The sequence below is a fragment of the Musa acuminata genome, chromosome BXJ2-11 (genome assembly GCF_036884655.1).
Source record: "Musa acuminata AAA Group cultivar baxijiao chromosome BXJ2-11, Cavendish_Baxijiao_AAA, whole genome shotgun sequence".
NCBI classification, from domain to species: Eukaryota; Viridiplantae; Streptophyta; class Magnoliopsida; order Zingiberales; family Musaceae; genus Musa; species Musa acuminata.
In genome coordinates, this window is record NC_088348.1 from 617,634 (window position 1) to 642,205 (window position 24,572).

The following is a 24,572-nucleotide window of genomic DNA, read 5'->3' on the forward strand; positions in this document are numbered from 1 at the left end:
AGAAATGGCAGAACAAAAGCAGCACGCCCCAAGGACACCTTATCCGATGTGCCTGGGTGTTCCCCTGCAACGCAACCCCCCCTTCAGCGCAATCAAACTGTGCATGGCACAGCCGTGAAGAGAGAAAAAGGTTCTGGGAAAAAGAGGAGGATGGATACTTGGAGGGCACGTCGGATGGGTTCGCTTCGTGATGTCGATGAAGACGGTAAAGGGAATGTCTGCTTTGGCCACCGAAAGCTTGCAACAAGTCGAAGACGAGTTGCTACAAGTTTAATTGAAGATTGAACTCAACGCTGAACACTAATTAATATGGCTTAATCTAAGATCTTAATCCAGCAGATGGATGGTACGTGATTTGTTTTATATTATTAACAAAGACTGAATTCCTGTAAAGATGATGTTGGTCATTGTAGCCACAAATAGAGAAGAAAACATGTTTTCAAACCATGAACAGAACAGGAGGACCATACGATGCAAATAGAGACTCTTATTTTCTTTTGCTATCAGAAAATGTAAATGTTGGATCGACAAAAAGTAGTGATACATGAACAGGACCACACTGTAGCACTCCATAAAGTTGTGTTGATAGATATAGTTTCTCCTATAATTTGGCTCAATAAAGTGGTCTTAAGACTATATATAGTATTTTATGATCATTAGAAGTGGGAACAAAGATCATGCCCTGTTCTGTCAAAAGATAAATGTTGGATCAAGTGTTTTTTTTTTTTTTTTGTCCAAGTCACAGACTGATTTCCATGTATTTGTATATTACAAGATGGGCTTCACAGGCCTCCTTCTCTCCACTGTGACCGTCACCTCACTTTAGCTCCTTAAAAAGGTGCGAGGGGCAAACCAAAGGAAGAAGAAACCACAGTTCCATTGAGATTACCAAACAAGCTCTGTACTTCACTTCCCTCGGCAAAGAAACCAAAGCTTCACTGGAGAGAGGGAGAGGGAGAGGGAGAGGGAGAGGGAGAGAGAGGGGTTCTGTGTTCCATATCTGAGTTATTTACTGGTTGTGGATCGATGGAAACTGAAGCACAGGCTCTGCCGATGACCAAGAGGCCATCATCCACCTCGCGGTTCCGAAGGGTCTGCGTCTTCTGTGGCAGCAGCCCTGGGAAGAAAGCCAGCTACCAGCTTGCAGCTATCCAACTCGGCCATGAATTGGTCAGTCCTTTAATCTGTATCTCTTCCTTTTCCTTGAGATCTTTGCTTCTTCTGGCTAATTGAAAGGAGTTAAGCCGTCAATTCCATCACCAAATGCGGCCCATGATGGTCAGTCCTTTAGTGCTTTGCTCTTGGTGTGTGGCTTCATGCTTCTGTGTTTTGCAGGTCCAAAGGAACATAGACTTGGTGTATGGTGGGGGAAGTGTTGGCCTCATGGGTCTTGTCTCTCAAGCTGTTCATGAAGGCGGTCGCCATGTCCTGGGGTACTCTCTCTCTCTCTTCTCTCTCTCTGTATATTGTATACAACAGTATGTGCTCAACATACTCATGCTGTGGACATGTCTGCAGAGTCATTCCCAGGACACTAATGCCGAGAGAGGTATGTGTTGCTTTCTCTTATTTCCTTCTAATTCATTGCCTGCGATAGATCAGGATTAGCTGTACAACTCACACCTGGTTTTATTTGAGGGCTTGCAGATCACAGGTGAGACTGTCGGAGAGGTGAGGGCTGTCTCAGGAATGCACCAGCGGAAGGCCGAGATGGCCCGTCAAGCCGATGCCTTCGTAGCATTGCCTGGTAAGCACCATCTCTGTGCCAAACGAGGAGTCGACTTTCCATCTTTCCGAGCACTGACGTCGTAGTATACGACTTTTTCGTCTTCTTTTTGATGCACTAACTTATGACCCCATGCGCTTCACCGAGCAGAGGAATCTAAGCTACAGTCTGATACAGCGTTGAGAACTCTTTTTATCTCGTGTACTCCAGTTTGACCATGCATCTTGTTGTTGTTGGTGTGGCTACCTAGGTGGCTACGGAACCCTGGAAGAACTGCTGGAAGTCATAACCTGGGCTCAGCTGGGCATCCACGACAAACCGGTAAACCCTACGTCGAGCACATACTTCTCTCCCGACTGTTCCTTCTCACTCTCAAGGGAATTGGCAGGTGGGTTTGCTGAACGTTGATGGGTACTACGACTCCCTGCTCTCCTTCATCGACAAGGCTGTGGACGAGGGATTCATCACGCCCACCGCGCGCCGCATCATCGTCTCTGCGCAAACTGCTCATGAGCTGCTCTCCAAGCTGGAGGTGCCAACTGCGCATCCGCTGTTCTGCTAATTATCCTTAGAAAAAGCTTCAAGATGTGTGAACACAGGATTACGCGCCGATGCATGAGGGAGTTGCGCCGGAGCTGGGGTGGGAGATGGAGCAGTTGGGGCACTCGCCCAAGCTGGAGATTGCCCGTTGACCGGGCCTCGTTCGTGGAGCGATGGCTGTCCATTCTCATGTTAATTATGTCATTCTTCGATGATGCTCGTCTCCATCGTCTAGTGATCGATGTCGCTATTCTGTGAAATCAATTTATGTGGAGGGGGGTGGATCCCACCACCACTTGTCTTCTTCTTCACCTCTCTTTCGGTGGGTTGACGTTTTGACCTCGAATATGGTGGGGACGGATAAGGTTTGACGGATCACTCGTTTAAGTTTTTTATATTTTTATTTAGTAGACCACTCAAACACAAAAGCCTTCATATATCATGTGCACCATCTAAACTAACAACAAATTAATAAATAATAAATATTAATAATAAATGTTAATTTGGATCCTTTAATGTTTTCTAATATTTAGAAAGGGATGTTATGTCAAATTAATTATGAATAATGTTTTTTTGAGAGGTAAATACGAAAATCACTAACTCTATAGGGATATATAAGTCATTTTGTTTCCAACTTACTGTAAACCATCTGATCTGACGTAGATCCATCAGGGCGATACGTGGAGCGACAGTGACCGTGCCTTATCATGTACCAACACAAAAGAAGAAAGAAAACAAAAGTAAAAAAAGAACACGTGGAGAGGGAGACGTCGGTAATTGGATCGACCAGGTTGGTGTGCTCGTGACGGAGGAGGCATGGATGAACCATGAACAGAGCGAGGAACCATGTGAGGCCATTTTAGGATGCCTGCAAAGAAGGGAAAGAAGAGTCGACGATGACAGCGGTGGGGGCGATGACGACGTTCTTCCTGTTCCAACCCAAATATCAAATCCAGTAACGACATGTGTGTCTAAATCTTAGGAAGAAAGACCAGTATCTTTGCCTTCTTCTTCTTCACCCGGTCTTGGGCAAAGGTATCTAAAGAACAAAGAGTGTGAGGATTCCAGGTTGCAGCTTTGGATGGGATGTTTCGGTGATTGCTGACTCCTCCACGACAAGGACTTTGGGCACCTACTCAGAATCTTCTGCTGACTCTTAAACCATCTGCCCAATAAAGCAGACACAAAAGGTGATCCCTTCCCACCACGGATCAATAGGTTTTCTCTTCCACGAGTTCCACGAGGAACGGGTCGTTTGCGAAAACTAGTTGCGGTGGATACTTGTGGATGGAGGAGGACAAACGAGGCTCGTTCTTGCTGCGTCCAGAGACATCCCATACGGGAGCGAGGAGATAACGTTGGTGCGCGAGCGAGGGATGGTGGAGGGAGGAGGGAAGACCACGGAAAAGGACTCCTCAGGGGTCAGCTCAATCATTCCCTTCGGGAACTCGTGAACCTTTCAGAGAGGACACCATGTGTTCGTCTGGTCCCAGCAGCAAGTCCTCTCGGTTTGCTCCCCCCCCTCCAGGTGCTTGCAGATATGATCATGGCCGCAAAAGCCGCCCACGCCTTCCTGCCAAATTGACGCATGGCGGTGGCTGGACGCCCCGAGGAACTGCACCGCATTTGGAGCCTCTCCCTGATGCCAGAAGACATCCGATTTCGAACACTCCACGTGACAAGTGGATGAGAGAAGCAGCTAAAGAGGCTCCAATCTCTTGTTGCCATGCATCTCATCAGCATCTCAAGAGCACTGACATGGTAGTGCTCTATCTAGGTCAGTACAGGGCTATGATTTGAATGGGTGGTGGACGATGACTCGTTATTGAAGAACCGCTCCAAGTTTGGAAGTTGCAATACTTGCCGTTTCCACGAAGGAAGGCGATCAGAGTGACCCCAAGTTTCAGGCACCAAGATCAAACTTTGCCTTGGTTACTGTGCAGGATTGCATTCCACTTTTCTCCTGGTAAAACCTCTGGAGTTCCGGTGTGTTTCGCAGCACTGTTTTGGATAGACAACCCATGATGCATAACATGACAGCATTGATCGAGAACAGTTTTTTGGACATGAAGCAGAGAGAAGAGAGGCTCAGAATGTCAACCCTGTTGTAACTTCAATCCTGTCATGGGAGTGCGTACATCTCCATAAAACATACAGAGGCCTATGTATGTACCTGCGAGTGAAGGAAATGGTGTCTGTACATGTAGCTAGCTGGCTACACAGCAAGCCCACTTTCTACATGCTAGTCTTTTAGCCGGAGATCAGTGGATACTACTTACTGTATTGTGAGGAGTTGTAGTGTGGGAACTGTAACCATCAGAAACAATTTTCTTCTTGTATTTTGCTGGAAGGGTCAAAGTTGTGTTAGGTTTCAACAGATTTCAAGAAACGTAATTGGAGATGCGCACTTTCTGACCTCTACAGACCTCAAACCCCGAGCTTGAAATCAATCATTTGCAACGATGATTTGACGCGGTATCAAAATCATATTTGCTATTTTAAATCATCTGAATGCAAGAAAGTAAATTAACCAAAAAGAATCTTTAGATTCTATTAATTTAAAACCTAGATACGCTCATTTCATGTCTATCTCTATCGCTCATCAGTATTAGGGTTAGAGATGGTCGAGTTCTATAGAAGAACTGTATCCGATAAAGGTCATCCGATGCTTATGTTAGCTTAAGAGTTGAGGTGTCGACAGAACGATGAGAGTGATAAGGCCGAAAGCCATGATTGAATACGAGTTTTTTTTTTTTTTTTTAACACACTTGAGGGGGTTTTTATAATATGACTCATAACCATTATGCTCGTAGACATGTATTGATATTAGTGACCGTTTCACTTATTCCTTGCTAAAGTGGAATTATGTTGTGTTGAATCTAATGAACAATTGAGAGACACAATATGATCAATAAATCCTAAAAGATGATTTTATATCAATTGCAAATGATAAAAATATTGAGGATACGATATCGACACCATATCGAGGTGTTGATCACCTAACACTAATGTATCAACCACCTAATACTAAGATGAATAATATCATCTTCGATCTCTTCTCGTATCATCTTCAATTCATTCTTAAAGACATTACTATTATCATCTTCATCATAATAAAATAGGTTATTCAAACCTATGAATGAGTGTCAAAATCTAGGCATTCACCTCAACATGATGTCTCATTCGAAAGCGGACCATCCATACAGTGAGATCCTTAGAAAAACAAGCATATAACTTAATAATTCATGAATCAATATAACAATAAATTAGATTATAATAGCTTCCAAATTTCACAAAGGAAGAAAATTAAATAAGGGAAGAAGATTTAAATACCAATTTATTTATCAAACAAAATGATTTTAAATACCCACTCTATTCATGAAAACCCTACATACATTTTATCCTATCTAAATAATTATTAACAAAACCAATAATATACTTACACGACGACACTTTGTCTTCTTGATTCCATATTGAAACAGCCAAAAGGAAGGAGCAACAACACCCGTATAGAGCTACAAGAAAGGAGAAGCCAAAGAAGAAGAAGGTGCTCACCGACCAAACACTGTAGCAATCTTTGCACGTTTGTGAACCGATGGTCCAAAAGCCAGTGTTTTGAGTGGGAAAACAAACCTTAGCTATCCAAGGTAAAAGGATAAAATTACCGACCAAGAGATGCTCTGAAAAAAATTTAGAATAGTGTTCTATAAAATTTCTCAAAACTAGAAGTTTTTATAAAAATTCACCCTATATTTTTTTTTTTTTTGGAGGGCATGAATGACCTAAATCCCGCATCCTAAAAATTCACTTCAGAAAATTACTGGTCTACACAATTTTATAGCTAGTTCAAATTTATAGTTCCCTGATAATGGATGAAATTGATGGGTTTTTAAAATAGTTAAGGTTGCTAAAATAATTTGATCGTGTCTAAAATAATCGTTACAATTTAAATAATTTGATCGTGTCTAAAATAACCGTTGCATTTTAAAAAACTTAGCATATAAACTCATTCAATCGTCTGAGTTAATTTTTGTTAACTCAAAAGTTAAAATCTGCTTACGTGGCATCCTGATTCATAATAAACTATTAGTATAATGACACGTAAAATTTAAGTTAAAAAAAATGATAATTTGTAGATTTGAAAATGTAGACCGGTTGTCTAATCAATTTACTTCAAAATGAGTCTTTCCACAATTTGGCGGGCGATGCACTGGCCTTGCCCTAACATTCGTCAGTGCGATAGTTGAGAAAATCACAAAAGAGAGCCAATCTCTTGGGCCCAAAGAGGAAACCATTAACCGCAATGCGTGCTTCAGCAACTCCCTTGTCATGCCTTGGCTCACGTCCAACATCGTCACCAGATTAATCAGGGCACGGAGAGGGACGAAGGACCTTATCAGTGGCATTTTCATCTTGAGAGCCACCACATAGCTTCAGTGGCTCCACTCTTTCAAGAGTAGGGCCGCCTGTGGCATCATGCTCACAAGGACGCCACCAACCTTGGACCTCCGTTAGTGCGATTAGCAGATCAAGCGTGAGGGGTCGCAAGGGGCCCATTGAACTCATCCTCTCATTCCACATCTTTCGTCTCCTCGTCGTCGTCGTAAGCTTTCTTATCCTTATCCTCATTGGCTACTTTTGGTATAGGATTGAAACGCATGCCCCCTCCCTGGTTAGGCTTCGACACAAGCAGTAGCAGCTTGTCATTGTCATAGACCTTAACAGCAACAACAGTGATAGCGACGATAGCCACCCTATTCTCCCCCAACTACCATTCCTTGCATTTGGTGGTGTTCTGACTATCGTTGTTGGTAATTATCGTATTCAAGTTTCGATTCTTCGTCTCTCCCGTCGCCCCTTGCCCAATAGTGGGAGCATAGTCTTCTTGACAACGGAGCACGGAGAGGAAGGGGGCATGGCCCTTGGAGGTGGAGTAGACGGGGCAATCGAGGCTGGCTGGTTCCTGACATGGGCGACAATACAAGAAAAGTAGAAGAATTGGGAGCACTCCGTCATAAAGACCAGCGTCTCCTTGCTCACCTTCACAATGTTGATTAGACAATTGGTCCACATTTTCAAATTCATATATTATCAATTTTTTTTAAAACTTAAATTATATATCATTATATTAATAATTTATTATGAATTAGTATGCCACATAAACATACTCAAACATATGTTAACTTAAACTTGACGGAACTTACTTATATACTATATTTTTAAAAATATAAAGATTATTTTAAAGACGAATAAACCATAAGAGCTTAAGAGTTCATAATCAAAACCACCATAATTAAACCTTAACCCAATAAAAATAAAAAAAATATTAAAAATAATAAAATATTTGGCCTAGTTACATAAAGATGCATCATCATTTTTACTCGGACATTTTTTATCTAAACCAAGTAGAAGGCTAAAAACATAGAAATACTATGAGGTGATACCAAAAAAGATACAAGAGGAGAAAGAATAGGGTTCTAAATTTAGGACATCCCACTTGATCGTTACCAACGATTTCCTTTTAACATCAGAGTCCTCGAGGGAAGAAACTAGATAACCTTTCTTTCTACGTTACACTGCTGTCGTGTCCTTGCATCCTTAGGAAGAAGAATCGACGGTTCATCCTCAGGTAGACGAACCAAAGACAGTTCAAGAACCAATTGCATCTATTCAAGAGAGGAACAATTGCAAACCAAAGACCGTTCATCAATTGAAACCAAGAGAAGAAGAACTGCATCTATTCAAGAACCAAAGATGAATGTCATGCGAGAGAGGAAAGGTCTGAACGCTGTTATTCAAAAATAACACGAAGTGGAAAGGCTACGCCTAGGAGACGAATGGGGAACTCAAGGACAAGGATGCAGTGTAATGCTTCGATTGGAATTTTGTGGGGTTCGCATCGATAGATCACTTTACCTCATGGACTGGATGAGAAAAGATGAAAGCTACTCTATTATCTTATCGGGAGTATTCTGAAGAAGATGATAAAAAAAAACCACTGATTGGGAAAATTTAAAAATAGAAACACCTCTCCAGAAAACCTTCAAAGAGGGTTATTGCGAAAACTCACATTCACGGACATATATTTATATCAGAAATTGGTGTTAGGTTACAAGCTAGGACATATATTTATATCAGAAATTGGCAGACGACATATAGGTGTCGCCGACAAACATACATTACCCACCATCTGCTGCATGAACAAAGAATAACTCACATTGTTAGGTTAAATGGCATGCTCCTGCAAGAACATCGTTCATCATCAAAGCCTTAATCGTCCCATTCTTCAAGAGCATCATTTATTTTTCACAAGTGTCACTGTTACAAATTTTGATCCCACTTAGCATGTAACCACCAAAGGAACTCATTTGCATTTGTGGATGAGTACGTGAAGGAAGAACCTGTACCACCACAAAAATCAATCAAATCGTCTAAGATAGCAGGAACTATAATAGTTACTCAACGATTGAAGTTGGAAAACTGTGTATTTATCCTTTTGATCCCACGGTTCTAAGCAGTAGCCACTATTATGTGGAGGGTTAAGATACTAAAGCCACTTCATATTAAATTATCAAGTATGTACTGCAGTTTCTTGTCTAATTTCTTCCCTCGTATAGATGAGGGTCTTCCCTGGTGGCATAACCAGAAGTTGACATGGCATGTTCATCGAGCACTGTTTGTTGGCTCAACAAATGTCTGAGTAGCTTTTTGATGCATGGACAACTAGAACTAATAAGTTGGGGGTGAAATATTCCTTAATCTAGATGTAAGCTTAAATTTTTTGGCATGTTTTATGGTCTTTTTACCACCAAATTATGTCAAAAGTAACAAATCATATGTTCGTGTATAGCAAACTTTATAAATAAAAAACTAATATAATAAGTTTCACATTACCCTAAACTGCAACTTATGCTATTTTAAATGTAAAAGAATATATCATTTCAGTCTAACTAAGGTACCTGATATTCACGAAGCCAAGGTTCAGAAATCTGCAGATTGATTGCCATTTTTGAATTTTGTAATCTGTGCATGGACGTTGCAAGGGGCTGCAGATTTCACGACCAACAGGTGAACAAATGACAAAAATACTTAGTCTAGCTACTAGTTACAAGTCAGATGAGAATAAGAAAACTAATATCATGCTTTGGGACAACAAGCCATAATGTCCCAACAAATCATGCTTCGTGACAAAAATATTCTCTCTCCAACAATAAGCTTGTAGGTAAATTAGTTAAAACCATAAAACATGTTAGTTATAACCAATTATATTTACTAATTTTGACCACATTTAATATGAAACCTAGGTACCCCTTGAAGCATCCAATACATCTTTTCACATGTTAATTCTGAAATTTGACCTGCTTTTGTTCAAATTATTTGTCTAGATAAAGTTGAGGTTGGGATCTTCCCATAATGTTGCCTTTAAATAATATTAAATAACTTGTAGTCGAGATTGCATCATCATTGTTATTATGCTTTTGCTGACAAAGTGAAGGTTACAAGCTTCTTTCATGAAAATGAAAATAACTTGGTTTTGAGCCCAACCAATAATACGGGCAATGTATATTAACTAATATAAAGAAGTTGGCAAGTTCAGGGAACTTTTACCTGTGCAGACCTTATCATCATAAATGGTATTATCTTAATCATTTCTATCACCAGTTAATACTACTAGAAGAGATTCAGGGTAGTCAAAAGCACCAGGCACCAAAAGGTGCCACGGTTCCAAAATGCCCGAGGCACTAGGCACTTGCCCGAGCAAAACAAAATGCTCTCAAATATTATAATTTAAAAATTATAATATTGTTATAATTTAAAAATGCTCTCAAAAGCACTATAATTTAAAAATTATAATTTAACAGATCAAACATGTATTCATTTAAAATACCAAACTACATTGTTCATCACAGTAGGCAGCTGCTGTTCTCAACTGATCCAGTGCACAAAAATGTACAACTTTACATGCACAAAGTTGTATCTTATGCATGCACAGTACCTCCTAATGTTGTTGGTACAACATCAGGTGTCCAATGAGTTCATACAAACTAATGGACAGAACCACTTTATGTGGGAATGCTCTAATGCTATTTCCACTAAAAGCTTTATACCCAATCAACAATAAGTAACACACACATTGCATGTATACTAGATTCTTGTAATACCAAATTCCAAACCGATTACCATTGAACCGGTAGAAAACATAACCTCTAGAAAATTCATAGAAAAAAATCCAAAACTCAAGCATAAAAACATCCAAAGGAACAATTCCAAATACTCCAAATTTGACACACAAAAAACGGGGGAAAAGCGAGGAATGTAGGACGGTAGGAGGGCAGCAGTGAACGAAGAAGAGGGGAAGAGGAGAAGAGAGGAAGAAGGAAGAGGGAAGAGGGAAAAGCAATTGGGGAAGAAGGGGGGAAACGGGAGGCTGCATAGGAGGGTTGTGGCGATCAACGTAGGAGGGCTGCGATGAACGAGGCAAAAGTAGGAGGGAGGAGAAAGAAAGAAATATCGGGAGGGAGGGAAGAAGCCGCCACTACCACCGGAGGAAGATATCGCCGCTACCGTCGAAAGAAGACCCACCACTACCGTTGGAGGAAGACATCGCTGTTGTTGCCATCGTTCGTCGATGGGAGGAACTCCGCCACCATGAGAAATGCAATGGAGAAAGGACTTTTGTGTCCAGGTTTCTGCGATAGATACTTGGTTCAATCGAACCAAATAAATGTTTTGGTTCAACTCAGGCTCGACCTAGCCTGAGTTGAACTAGGTGGGCACCCGGCTCGCCTAGTGCCTAGGCCATGCCTGAGTCAAGTCGCCAACCCAGTCCAATCGGTAGGCGCTCAGGCCTCGCCTCGTCTTGGCACCTAGGCGAGCTCCTGTGCACCCGGTGACTTCACTGAAGAGGATCTTTACTTTTTTAACAAGTTTAGGCAATCTTTTTTATCTAGGACAATCTCAACACTATTCAACCATGTTCGATCAAGCAAAGCCCAAGCCCAAGCCAAAGAAACAACAGCCCTCTCACCTCAATCCAAATCCTAATAGGACTCGGATTAGGGCAACCACCAAGGAAGCGGGGTGCCTTGTCTACAAAGGGAAACCCTAGTTGCTGTGCCCCACAAGAAAAGTCCTTAAACCTTAAGGACTTAGAGCACTCCTCTCCTTATAAAATAAGGGGTGCGCCCCCATCAAGAGTAAAAAAAAACAAGCCTTCTACAAAGAGCCAGCAGGCCCTAGTTTTGCAACCTCAGAGCAACAAGGAGAAGAGAGGGAAGAATTCTGCACCATTACAGCCAACTTCTTCCGACCGCAGCCTTCTTCCTCACGTTCCAATAGCCCAAAGCTCCGCCCCAGAACTTCATCTAGTTGCTACAAGAAGCCCTCAATGCCTATTGTCTGCTGTCCAAACCTCAGAAGGTTCCAACAGCAAAGAGAAGACGAGGCCGAAGACTGACAATGAACGCAACTGCCAAGAGCACCGACGTGTTGTCCAAAAAACAACCTGCATTTTCATGCACCCCTAAGCTTCCTTTCACACTTCTATTTCCATTGTTTCAAGTCTCGTAGTTAGGACTTTAACTTTACGAACAATAGAGATTGTTTTCTTTTGATTTTATGTTTGGTTTTTCTATCATAATTCTCTCCTCCGCCAAACCTTCCATCCAAAAAGTGATATCGAGTTGACAGATTATCGAACTCAAACCCCATACGGATCACTTTTCCTTTAAAAAAGGATGAAGAAGTAGGAGATACGAAAATTTCAATACCAGTCCATACCATGTTCTAGCAAGCCAACGGACCAATATCCAACCAATACACTAATGGAGAATAGTGAAGTTAAGAGGAGTGAATGCAAGCAAATTTATCAGAAGAGAAGAGAGGCACATACCATTTAGTTAGATTGCCGAACAAAAGTCCAAGTAAATAAGAACGATAAAGTGCAACTGATTATTAAATAAAGTAATAAACTATGTTCTCATTATTTGTCTCGTTATGACGAGAATCTAAACCGACATGCATTCAGAAAATTAAATCACCTGAAGGTATTGATGGTAAATTACGAAGGGTGCAGAATACGAAAGAAGTGGCAGCAGTTCTTGAACTATTGTCCCCACATCTGATTCTGGTGCAGCAACTATCAAACTACACAAATGAGAAAGGGCATTCAATGAGAATAATACACCACTCAATTACATTGAAATCACATTTGCATTACCTACTAAAGCCATTTGTCTTCCACCAGTCTACGATTTCCGGTGGTGGTCTTCTTCCCTTATTGACAGGTTCGTGAGTTATTGAAGCATTATTCTCATGTTTGCAATCAATGGTATCAGTGGAACATGAATTTGAGGAAAGGGGATTAGGTTCACTGTTGGCAGGAAAAGTTAACATCTCTTCATTGCTGACTGGTTGGTCCTCCATAAGATCTAATTCCTGATTTATTGGCTCCGCTGATATGGCTATTGAATTTTTGTATGAAGAAGATTCAGCAAGTGTTGAGGATTCTTTAATATTTAATAGAGTTTCTGAGGACTCCAGGCTCTCATGTGATTTACACAGATCAGAAAAAGGAATTTGAACAATCCTGCATTATGAAGTGCAATGACATGACTTATAATGATATTCAAGATCACATACGCAAAAATATATTTCATCAGATTGAACCTTGTTTAAGAGAAAACTAAAGAAAAGCTTCATAAATTACTGAAAATGTGATTCCTATTAGATGTTTCTTCATTTTAAACATATACATGGAGAAGACAGGAACAGTGAAGCAGAACCTCATAAATTTTAAATGGGTAGTGAGAATCATACTATGAAACAAGAATGTTCTATGATCTTGAACCGATCTGCAAAGTTTTCAGAGCTTTCCTTAAAGAACCTCCCTACAGTAACATGCCGCTGACCATGACTAGCTCATCTATTGATATTCTTGTATTAAATAAAGAGCTCAAATATTTGATCCCCCCATAGTTGATATAGTCTGATTTATGTAGACTTTGTCCATGACACATGCATGCTTGCTTCCCTTTGTAGAGCTTTGTTTGTCTCTATAGGCTTCATGAACTTTTACATGAAATGATTAAAGATACTGTATGCAGTCTATAGTGACTTGTTAGGCCTTGTGACTCTAATAAGTACCAGCATGCTTATAACAATCACTAGAACAACTCATGCTGTGTCCTAAAGTCTCTCCTCTTCTGAGATCCATGTGTCCTCAAGGTCAGAGTGTCAACGCCATTGTACTAAATATCTATGCTCTTGGATAGTGGGAGAGATCATGAGCTAGTTGTCCAGGGTGTTCTCGACCAGCTCCCGAACGATCAAGTGTAGAGGGAACTATAGAATTGGAGATACTGGTATGGAAGTAAAGGAATGGTCCTATTGTCGCTATTGCAAACCAATGAATATCTTAGAAGTGTATCTCCAACATAGTTCCATAGCTTCATAGTAAGTTGATTGGTCTTCTATGTTGAAGATATTGCTCGTGCCCATATCTCTTTACAGCTCAAGGATGTAGGCATTATCACTGACCCTCTATCGTACCTTGTAAGACCTATGCTCCTCACATACAACTTTTTCGTATGGCCCCTATGAGATATCTCAGGTTTGATCCTTACTATCACTTGCTCTCCCTCATGAAGGGATTGATATCTACAGTGCATATTTTCTACTGTTAACTTATATAACTTATTGCTCAAAGTAATCTTTCATCTAATCTCGTCATGCAACTCACGAATGTGCAACAAAAGATTATGTCGAAGGGACAAAAGTGGATAGGAAGAGGGGCAAGGTTAATAGGTTTTCTAGGTTGATAGCCAAGGACAACGTCTTATGGATGAAGACCAGTTAAGAGATTGATGGCATTATTAAATATGAACTCAACTGTAAGCAATACCCTACCCCAGTTTGTTATGCAGTCACTTACCACAACGAAGCAAGTCACCTAACGTCTTGTTGACCACTTTGATCCGACCATCAGTTTGGGGTGGTACACCGAGGAGAAACTAAGCTTAGTCCCTAACAATTTCCACAGGGTTTCCACTCATCACTAGGTTAGATTCTTATATGATAGTAATCACTACCAAGATCAATCTTGGTAAACCACTTAGAATCCGTTAAGAGATCTAACATATCATCCAACCTAAGGATGGGGAATCAGTACTTGAAAGTGACTTTGTTGATGACTTTACAGTTAATGCATATACACCAACTATCATCCTTCTTTGGGAAAAGACAAGTAGGTACTCAACAAGGACTAAGGCTTTCTTTTATAAATCGACTACAAAGTAGTTCGTCAACTTGTCTCTTGAGATCTATATGCTTAGTGGGATTCATCTAATAGTGGGGTAAATTGAGTAAGGAGGCTCCTGGAACTATGTCAATGGCATGTTGTGATCTGTACGGGATTCAGGTTCAACAATTTATTGACTCGATACCAACGATACTAGTTGGTAACAATAATAGTTGCTACTGTTGCTTATGTGGCAACGATGGTGGCTAATGAAGGAGAAGAGAGGTGGGGAAGGTGAGAATGAAAACAAAAGATAGGACCTCTCACCTTTGAGTACTCTCTCCTCACTTAGGTATCTTAGGTTAGGGTCTCTCACCCTTGAAGACTTTCCTCACTTTGATGATCCCTTGGATGAAAACCCCTGGATGAATGCCACATATCCCCTTCTAGAAGAGAGATGGATAGGGGTTCATAGGATGGAGATGCGTCCCCTCTAAGATCTAAGATCCTTATAATATGCACCTCAAGATGTGTGTATTGCATCCCCTTTGATGATCCTCATACAAGCTCATGCCCAAAGCATAATACAATGTGTCACATGCCTAAATCCTACTACAATCCAATAAGAAAATAAAAACACATGTAGGATGGACCTTCCATGGGCGTTTAGGCCCATGCTGCTCCGAGGTAGTGATCGAGAGCTCTTTGCATCCTCTTGGACTGTCGTAACGGTGTCTCAGTGCTCTGATCCCCATCAAGGTCCAAGAGCCATTTTAGAGACATGCTAGTGCATCCTAAAAGCAGGAAGACATCCCTTGGCATATTACGAATTTTCCATAATATGTTCAACAATTTATTCTTTAAAGAAATCACATATCGTGCATCTATAGTGACATAAATGTGCTAGCAAATTCCTTGGCTAAGTTAGCCATTATTTCTCATAGGCCAATAGCTCTTTATGCCTCTACTGGTTTCTCTAATACCTTAGCATTAGCCTTTATAAGGTTGATAGTTCAAAACACTACATGCATGTGCATCTCTGCAAGGAAATATCAGCTATAGTCGGCCGAAGTATTAGGTGCACATATTATCATATATTTATTTGAGTCTATCAATTAACATATTCTTGTATGCCCCAAAAATATATATACATATATATGCAAAATCACTTATATATCAGCTATGGTCAAACGGACAACTCCAAATTATCAAACCTAACCAAACAGCTCTCGTATTCAAGCTTACTTCTACTTTTTGCTGCAATTGCCTTTTTACCCTTTGACCTTAGTTTAATTATCCAAATACCAAACCAACACCTTTTGCAGAGACTAAGTTCAAAATAGAGGTAATAAATTAGAGATCCTTGGGCTTATACCCCAGTAGGAGAGGTGTATATTTCCTGATCTTAAATTTAATTATAATTATTAACCATTTTCTGATTTGGCAAGTATTTAATAGTTTTCAATAACTAACCATCCTAACTACCAAAACCCAGAATAATATTGCCCTTTAACCCAAAATAAATGTATAAACTGAACAAGATGAGACATTTGAGAAATTATAAGAGAATTAACAGTTAGAGCTGCTTTGAAAATTATTCTTCCAAACATTGAGTGAGCCACTTAGCAAGGAAGAAGTTGTATTAACTCTTTCCTGAGAAAAAGAACTCTACCTGCTGCATACTTCATTACTAAAATTGAACATTCTAACTATATCTGATGGGTAAGGTGTTGCTCCAAAAGAAATGCTACAAACATAGCCTGTGCCTGTCATACCAAAGAAAATAACACAAGTAAAACTTAAAATTGGAATGCAAAATTCTAACTTCATATCAGATGGAAAAAGTAGCTAAATTCGAAAACTAAAACCTCTGTAATTACATTTTATTTTAGTTTATATGAGACAATCAAGTCTAAGAGAACCTAATTTAATTATATTAACATTAAAAAAATTATAACAATAAACTAATAAAAAAAAGTGAAAAACGATCTTGTCACTGTTAAGGTAGTCTACTTTCTAATTTCTTTAGCAACCATAAAAATGCTATTTGCTTGTCAAAAAATTAAAAAACAATAATTACTACCTGTATCATTAATTCACACGACTTACTAATTGATTAAACCAAAATGACACTGATATTAATATAAAAAATCCAGTGCTAAGATTGTCACATAAGTATGTATTTAGCAAGATTGTCAAACATATAACTTAACAAACGTGTCCATATGTTCCATAGGAGTAAATTTATAACTTAGAATTTAATCTTAAGGCTGCATAAAAGTTCATGATTAGGAATCCTTGATTAGGTGAAGCATTACCATTATTTTCATTGTTGACAAGTGATAGGGGAAATATTCACCTCCAATTAGAACCCGACATGTAACATCCGAGTCAGTAGAAGATGAAAGTCCACAATCACCAATCGACCACATCAGCATCCGTCGAACACAAAATATCCAAAGAATATTCCCCCACTCCATGGAACATTCCTCTTGACCGTTAATAGGTAAGGGGTCCCATAAAAGGCGAACCGGGCTGCATCTCGACTTAAGTGTCGAGGGATCACATCTGTAGATTGACTCTACATCTAACTCTCGTAGGCACGCCAAGCAATTTTGAAGGCTCCTAGCGCAAGTCGGACCAAGACCAAGTCGGGTTGGTTAGGCATTCCACTTAACACTAGATCCAAGGTACAGGATTTAAGTTTTAAAGGGTCCATCTTAGGGTTTAGGGTTTGACATTTAGAAAACTGATATAAATTAAATGGTAAAATTCTATAAGAACATCAAAAACATAATATACAAAAAAATACCTATAGAAAACCTTATATTAAAGTTTTCAGAGAACCTACACAAACAACAAGAGAAGACAAATAGAGTAATAACAGAACTTTTAGAACCATCTAAGCAACCTAATCAAAGTGGAAATCAAACTCTACTAGGAAATAAATAGAGATCAAATAAAGAAAGTAGTAGAAAAAAAAGTCATAATAAGAAAGAATTAAAGAAGTGGAAACACTAAAAGCCTCCGATCTAAAACTATTTAGATAGAAACTAATCAATTATTAATTGAGTTAAAACAAAAGTTGAAAATCTAAAAGAAATAATAAAAAAATATAAATTCTAAAAATATATAAATAAAATTGTGCATGAGAAAGGAAGACAAAACTTTCAAATAAGTTAAAGGCTAAAAATATACCAATAGACATTGAGACAAGTAAATACAAGAAAAGCAGTAACCAAAACTAAACAACAAGCTCTAATACAGTAGTCTACACTCTACACCAAATCAGAACTCGTAGAAAAGCTAGACAGGATTGACCAATTACAAGGACCAAATCAAAAAGGACCAATTGGAAAAGAAAGAATAACTAGAAACAAAAGCTTATATTATACAAATATAGAATTTAAATAGCAAAAAAGGTCTAATAAAGAGTTCATAGTGGGACATCCACCCTAATATGATTTTATGGTCTGCTAAATACAAGGTTAGGTATATAAACAGAAAAGATATAATAAAGAGTTACTAGGGAAATTTGAATCTATGAGGTGCTTCTACCAATATAAAGGAATAATTTACAATTATGTGTATGTTAGAGATAAGAAAAATATTCATCTCTACCTTGAGCTTAACATATGGATGTAGGGTATACGGTTAGGTTTTAAATGGTTCGACTTTGGGTTTAGAGGATGGTCTCAAAGTTAAAAAATATAAAAATAATCATTAGATTGTTTAGCATACTTAGATCTAGAAATTATAAAATAAATAAATATAAATATAATTAAAAAATATATAAATTAAATTGTAGAATCCCATAAGAACATCAAAAACATAATTTACAAGGATCACCAGTAGAGAACCTTATATTTAGCTTTTTAGAGAACCTATGCGAACAACAAGAGAATACACATAGAAAAACATGGATATTGAACTTTACTAGTCAATATAGACTACACAAGAGATCAAATCAAGGATGCAGTATAAATAGTTAAACTAAGTCTAGAAAGCAGAACAAACAATAAACACCTGATCTTAAAGATATTGAGCTAAACAATTATTAATTGAATATGCATAAGGAAGATAAAACTTTAGAAAAAAATATTAAAAAGTTAAAGGCTAAAAATATGCCAACAATGGACTTTGATACAACCAAATACAAGAAAATAGAAACCTTATATCATGTTTCTTCATATTCAACCATTAATGTTATATAATTTTGTGCTTAATATTGTCAATAAGTTCTTAATCCAAAAGATTTCTGTTTATAACCTCAGTCTCTCTGTACTTATTGATCTCCCCAAACCCCAGATTGACGAGAGACTGGCACACTAGATACATGCTTTTAATTAACTTGATTAGTTTCAGACTTCCAGTAATAGAATACTTCCAAAAACTAACAAAAATGCCTACCTCCTAGTCGTTCTGCAACAGCACCAGTAAGTATGCCTCCAATCATATCTACCACAAGGACATCTGAGTGTGCTCCGACATTAGCCATGCAGAGGACGAGAGATAGTGTGTCCACTCTCAAAAACCTACCAGTAACAGAAACGAGTTTCAAAATAATGCATACTCATTAAGCAAACATTTACTAGTATTTAGCTATAGCTGAAGTTATGATGTAGAAGCAATGGGCTGTGCCAAAGAATGATTGTGTTACAAACATGGATATATAGGACTCAAGCCAAAAATTGACTGGTCATAACAAAATGAGACTTGGTATATGACCATCAGAATTAATCTCAAACAGTGATCAATATAGCAAAAGAAGTTTAGAAGTCAAGTTCAAGCGTGCAAAAGCAACTAAAGCATTACGGTTAGTAGCAAATGCCCATTTATATAAATATTCATGTATCTGCAATCAGCATAAGTGCTGTGCATGTGTATTATTTGTGCATGTTCCTAGAAGCCCACTTCATCTCTACCAAAAGTTTATTTATTTCTATTTTTGCAACTATAAAGAAACAAGCACATGGAACTTTATGTGTGAAAATTAGCATTTGGATATATATCTTGAGAAATTAAAAATTCATGACAATTTTATGACTTGCAAAACATCAAATAAGTTCAAGTAATTCCACATGTGCAAGTATGAAATCAGATTTATTTCTCTTCATATTTGAAAACTGTCATTATTGCATGTCTGACTCAATATAACTTTGTGTTATATAGTTGAGAAACTCATAAACATGTGTGAGCCTCTTCTTAATATCTGCCAAAGCATGAGTTATATCTCCACCAGTAAAAGTAAATGTTGTCCTTGCCAACATGATTTTGCTTGTGTGCTCATAAACTAGGTTCATACCTTGCTGTTGTTGTAATAAGTACAGTAAATATATAACCTTAAATCACAAGGCTAAATGTGCATATGTAGTTAATCTTGCTATTAGCAGTTAGTTGGTTATATGCTAAGTTGATTCTTTAGACATGACAATTAGCCAGTAATAAGTGGTGATTTGGTTTTGTAGCCATTACAGTTGGAGATTAATTCGGTCATTTGTTTTTATAGCTTTTGTCATTGGTGATTGGACAATCATGAAAATCAGGATTAACACACATAGTCATACGTCATGAAAATAATGTAGGAGATTAAGGGTAGCCATTAGAGTCATAAAGCAAATAGCAAATAGTGTAAACAACTTTATGTTCAAGGTTGATACTTTATTGCATCTGACAAAATATGCCCAACACTTTGACAAAAGCTACAAATACAAAGCATATAATATATAGCCAACATAATTTAGAGTAAAAGGGATATCAGAACATCAACATTTCTTAGCACAGAAACATAATCCATCATACAAGTGAAAAACTAAGATACTGGATTAGCTGAATCTTGCTAATTACAAGGTTTTAAATACAGGTCAGACTGATACATACTCATCAGTATTTACCAGTCCAAGCACTACTTTCAAAATATGTACCTCAATACCAGTACATATACAATTCATTTTATATTATTTTATTCAGAAATACTGGGTAGTACAAATTGGTATGCTGCCTTATATAGTAGCACTGAATGGGTCCAATACGTTACAGATATAGATATTAGATCAATTTAAACATTAATTAACTACTTCAACTTTCTAAAGTTCTAACTTATAAAAAAAGGGAATTCAGCATAAACAAAAATCTAGATAAGATTCTCAATGTGGAGGCAAAAGATGCATGCAAAAATAATGTTATATACTTCCGCATATCAGGTTATGTTACTAAACGAATAATGTGATATGATTGTTGATGTCAGTGGCAAAAGAATGCATATGAATATAATGTTGTAAACTTCCATAGCTCAGGTTGTGATAAGAAGAATAAAGGGCAAGCTGAAGATCCCAAAGTATCATACTTCCATTCTTCAGGCTGTCTTATTATATTCCTTAAGCAGCAAACCAAAAAAACAACAGATGTGATAATGCAAAAGGTGAAAATAATTACCCTGTTCGAGCTGGAAATTTCTTGAAGTATGTCTCACAGATACTTCATAGCAAGAAAAGGAGAACAAGTCAGATTATAAAACAAATGAAGACCAGGCTTAAGTTGCAATGAAGACCAATGTATCACCTTCGAGCAGAAGGGCGCCTTAAAAGTACTTTAGGCGCATATTTCTTCTGTTTCTTGCGCTTGTATTTCTCCTGCAGATAAATTCATTAATCAGTTCATTTTCAAAATTCAAATTACAAAATGAGAACATTATCATTTACTTACTTGTGAATACACTGTTTTTTTCCCAAATGTTGAACTATTAGCAATAAGAGCTTCAATAATTTCATCACCAGTAGCACCTTCTCTGCATTAGCAGAAATAATAGGAATAGCCAAACAACATTCATTTCCTCAAAGCCCAAACATGTGGACCAAAGAAGCATTGGGAAAACTACATTATCAAATTACAAGAGAGAAAGCACTGGGTCTTAAATGCTAATCACTGACTAACACAAAAGAAAACTAACATGCCAAAAGATGCCATGTGATACTTGTGCAAGCAAGTGCCATCAAACCAAAAATCCAATGGCTGATGAAAATAAAACTTAGTAAAGCATCAGCAAACGTATACATCATATACAATATATGACAAGCATGATCTTATGACTAACTTCCGCATTGTGTCGATATCATTGCTAGATAGATTTTGGGCTGTGTTATTGTCAATTAATAATCGGTTGTCTCTGTTGTTCTCCGTTGTGTTCCCCTTCTCACTTTCTTGCATAGAGTTATCTGTAAAACAATGTTGACTATAATCAAAATCACTCTATACAAAAACTAAAAAAGCAATAAAAAAAACTATAAGAGAAAAGAACCATGGAGAGCTATATGTTATGCTTGCAAGAGTTTCTTGGTTTCTACATATTATTAATATCACTACTATTTTCAGGACAGCATACTACAATTTTCTATTCTAGCATAGTCTTTATTATAACTTTATAACAAGAAAAAATACCGCCAATCAAAGAAAAACATCAAACTGAATCTCTATCTATTGCATTCTTTGTTTCTAAAACTGCACTAAAAGTGTAGAAGTAATATTTGATTCTTATGTCATAAAGTGTAATTCTTCTGGAGTATGCATATGAAATATACTTTCCATAACCTCTAAGAGGAGTGGATGGTTTCACAAAGTAGAAGCTTAAAAAGAGGTGTTGGGTTGCACTGAATAGTTGTAGATGCACTAAAACGCTACTTCCTTGGAACCCTTCAGGCCTGGCATAATCAAATCATGCAACAGCGTGCGACAAGGGAAACTACAAAAAAGAAGCGAGGCCAAGAAAACCAATGATCCCAGGACCCAACAAAAGAACATTACTTCCTCGGATCCCTTGGGGCCTGGCAAAATCAAATCATGCAACAGAACAACATGCAAAAAAAAAAGGAAGCTACGAAGAAGAAGCGAGGCCAAGACAGCATATGACCCAGAATCCAACCAAGGAACCCCTACGACCCAACTTGATCATGTGATGCAACAGAACATAAGACAAGCAAGTAAGCCACAAAAGAGAAGGGCAAGGCCAAGAAAGCCTACTGGAAGCCGCAGACGTGGAAGGAGAGCAACGCGCCAGATATGGTCCACCCGTGCCGTTCTCGACCCGAAACAAAGCACCGAACGGGCAGCCCATCAATGGACCTAGAGAACACTTCTTGTTCCCGATCTTCAGAGTCCTGCAGAGTCAAAGCCAGAGTAAGGAAATGCTATAGGACGTTGTCGAAACCCTAAGAGCGAGAACGAAGAGAAGCGCCGGGGCTAAAGAGACGAACGCAGCAGGAGAAAGGCGAGCGAAGACGAGGCGGTCGCCGTCATTGATGTCGAGAAGTACGCTGCAGCCCTCCCACGTCTCTCTCGGAATTGGCGAAGGGGAAGCAGCCGCGAGCGTGGGTGCCTGGTGGCCGGCGCCGCTGCATTCATTTTCGGCCATGGGAAGTTTACTTTCGCGACGGGGGAGACAAAACCCTTGCGAGCGAAACAACACAGTCAGAATGTGAGGCGCACGGGGTCATTACAGATTATACTAATTAACTATGATTAGCTTCCTAATTTTTATATTTAAAAAATAATATTAAATTTTTATATTTATAAAAATAAAATATTTAATTTCAATTCACCTCAAATCGTTAACTTTATCAACGAAAAAAAATCACACTTATTCGCATGAATAAAAATGATAAAAAAAATTAATTTCATTATTTTTTAAAATTATTACTTTTATTTTTATTATCTTTAAAATTATTAATTTTATATATGACGATCGATTTATGCCTCCCCTCCTCTTTCCGACCTACTCGTCTGTTGTCCAACACATATGCTTGCTCATTGCCTTTCTTTCCAATGTGTTCGTCCGCCACGCTTTCTCACTCATCGCTCCTCTTTCCAACTTGTTCGATCATTACCCCTCTTTCCACTAGATCTGCTCACCTATCACCCTTCTTTTCAACCTACTCACCCATTGTCTCTCTTTCCAAAGAAAAAGGTTTCATTATTATGTAGGTGTACAAAACTAAAAATAAAAAACCACACAAGGCAGATTTGTTACATAGAGAAATTGTATATCCCTATAAAATCTCAGATATACAAAAGTGGATGAAGGAGATCAATTATCCTCATGATCTATATTGTAGATGCGGTGACAACGCTCCTCAAATTACAACACCATCTTCCTCTCCACGTGCATGATCAAGAAAGGATTGACCTTTTTTGCTATCCACACACCCCAAACTAAGGCTATCTAGGGAGAAAGGAGAATAGGAGGTGATAGCAAAAAAAAAAAAGACTAACTTATGCCACTTTGGTTCCCTCCTATTTATAGAAGTCTTTATCAACTTAACCCTAATTGATCCTATCATATTAGGTACTAGATATCCATTCAACTGCCTAAGCCTATTAGATTAATGGATCTCTACCCAATAATCTCTTATTAGCTCTTATTAGATCATATATATAAGATTCAATAATTTAGGGATTTACTGAATATCCAATAAAATAGCGGTTCCAACGGATATCTCATATCTTAACATCTACTCATTGTAACACCTACTATATGTGTGTGTCACTCTCTAGACCGAATATTAAGCTGAACATGAGTCATAACTGTCAGAACTTTTTTTGACTTAGTGAATTATCATCTCTTCTAATAATTCATTCGACTCATGACTTTGGATATACTATGTCACTACGCCACAGTCCTCATATAATATAGGGAAATCCAATCTATTGCACATATCTATCCTCAGTTATCATGTATCTATAGTTCATCATCCATCTAATATCTCAGATACTATATACCATGCATTGTGCTATTAGACCCATACAAAATCTACTCGAATCTTGCTCTAATCGGATTCTCTCAAAAACTCTCTCTCTCAATCCGAATGATAATGACTAGGGATTTACTTAAGCAATAACACATAGGATATTCCTCTTATGATGCCGAGAGCATATGATCTTCTATCGACACTCAATTGTCCTCGTAAGGTTGCCTACCACTCTATATGACTAATTATGCTAGATATAAAACTTCTAGACCTATAAGTCCGTTATTAAATAGTGTAGTACTAATACAGGGCATCCTTGATATCTCAA

General features: G+C 38.2%; 2 protein-coding genes across 3 annotated transcripts; one reads left to right on the top strand and one right to left on the bottom strand.

Annotated features, from left to right (window-relative positions):
- Positions 1 to 781: 781 nt before the first annotated feature.
- On the top strand, positions 782 to 2,577 carry LOC103970081 (cytokinin riboside 5'-monophosphate phosphoribohydrolase LOG3). 2 transcript variants are annotated; one of them, XM_065133613.1, is made up of 7 exons: positions 782 to 1,170; positions 1,336 to 1,433; positions 1,519 to 1,549; positions 1,648 to 1,747; positions 1,977 to 2,047; positions 2,115 to 2,258; positions 2,305 to 2,577. In XM_065133613.1, the coding sequence occupies exons 1-7, from the start codon at positions 1,027 to 1,029 to the stop codon at positions 2,317 to 2,319; spliced, it is 603 nt and encodes a 200-aa protein (XP_064989685.1). In that variant the 5' UTR covers positions 782 to 1,026; the 3' UTR covers positions 2,320 to 2,577. The 2 variants fall into 2 exon arrangements, with proteins under 2 accessions (XP_064989685.1, XP_018676155.2); XM_018820610.2 differs by having other exon boundaries at positions 784 to 1,170; positions 2,326 to 2,577.
- Positions 2,578 to 8,297: 5,720 nt separating this feature from the next.
- Positions 8,298 to 22,973, bottom strand: LOC135627140 (uncharacterized). Its single transcript, XM_065133133.1, has 12 exons — positions 22,754 to 22,973; positions 22,521 to 22,657; positions 21,598 to 21,718; positions 21,210 to 21,291; positions 21,066 to 21,136; positions 20,940 to 20,981; positions 18,915 to 19,039; positions 16,177 to 16,270; positions 12,486 to 12,854; positions 12,307 to 12,412; positions 9,226 to 9,312; positions 8,298 to 8,667 (listed from the first exon to the last, which is right to left on the bottom strand). Exons 1-12 carry the CDS (start codon positions 22,909 to 22,911, stop codon positions 8,566 to 8,568), a joined length of 1,494 nt encoding a protein of 497 aa, XP_064989205.1. The 5' UTR covers positions 22,912 to 22,973; the 3' UTR covers positions 8,298 to 8,565.
- Positions 22,974 to 24,572: the final 1,599 nt, after the last annotated feature.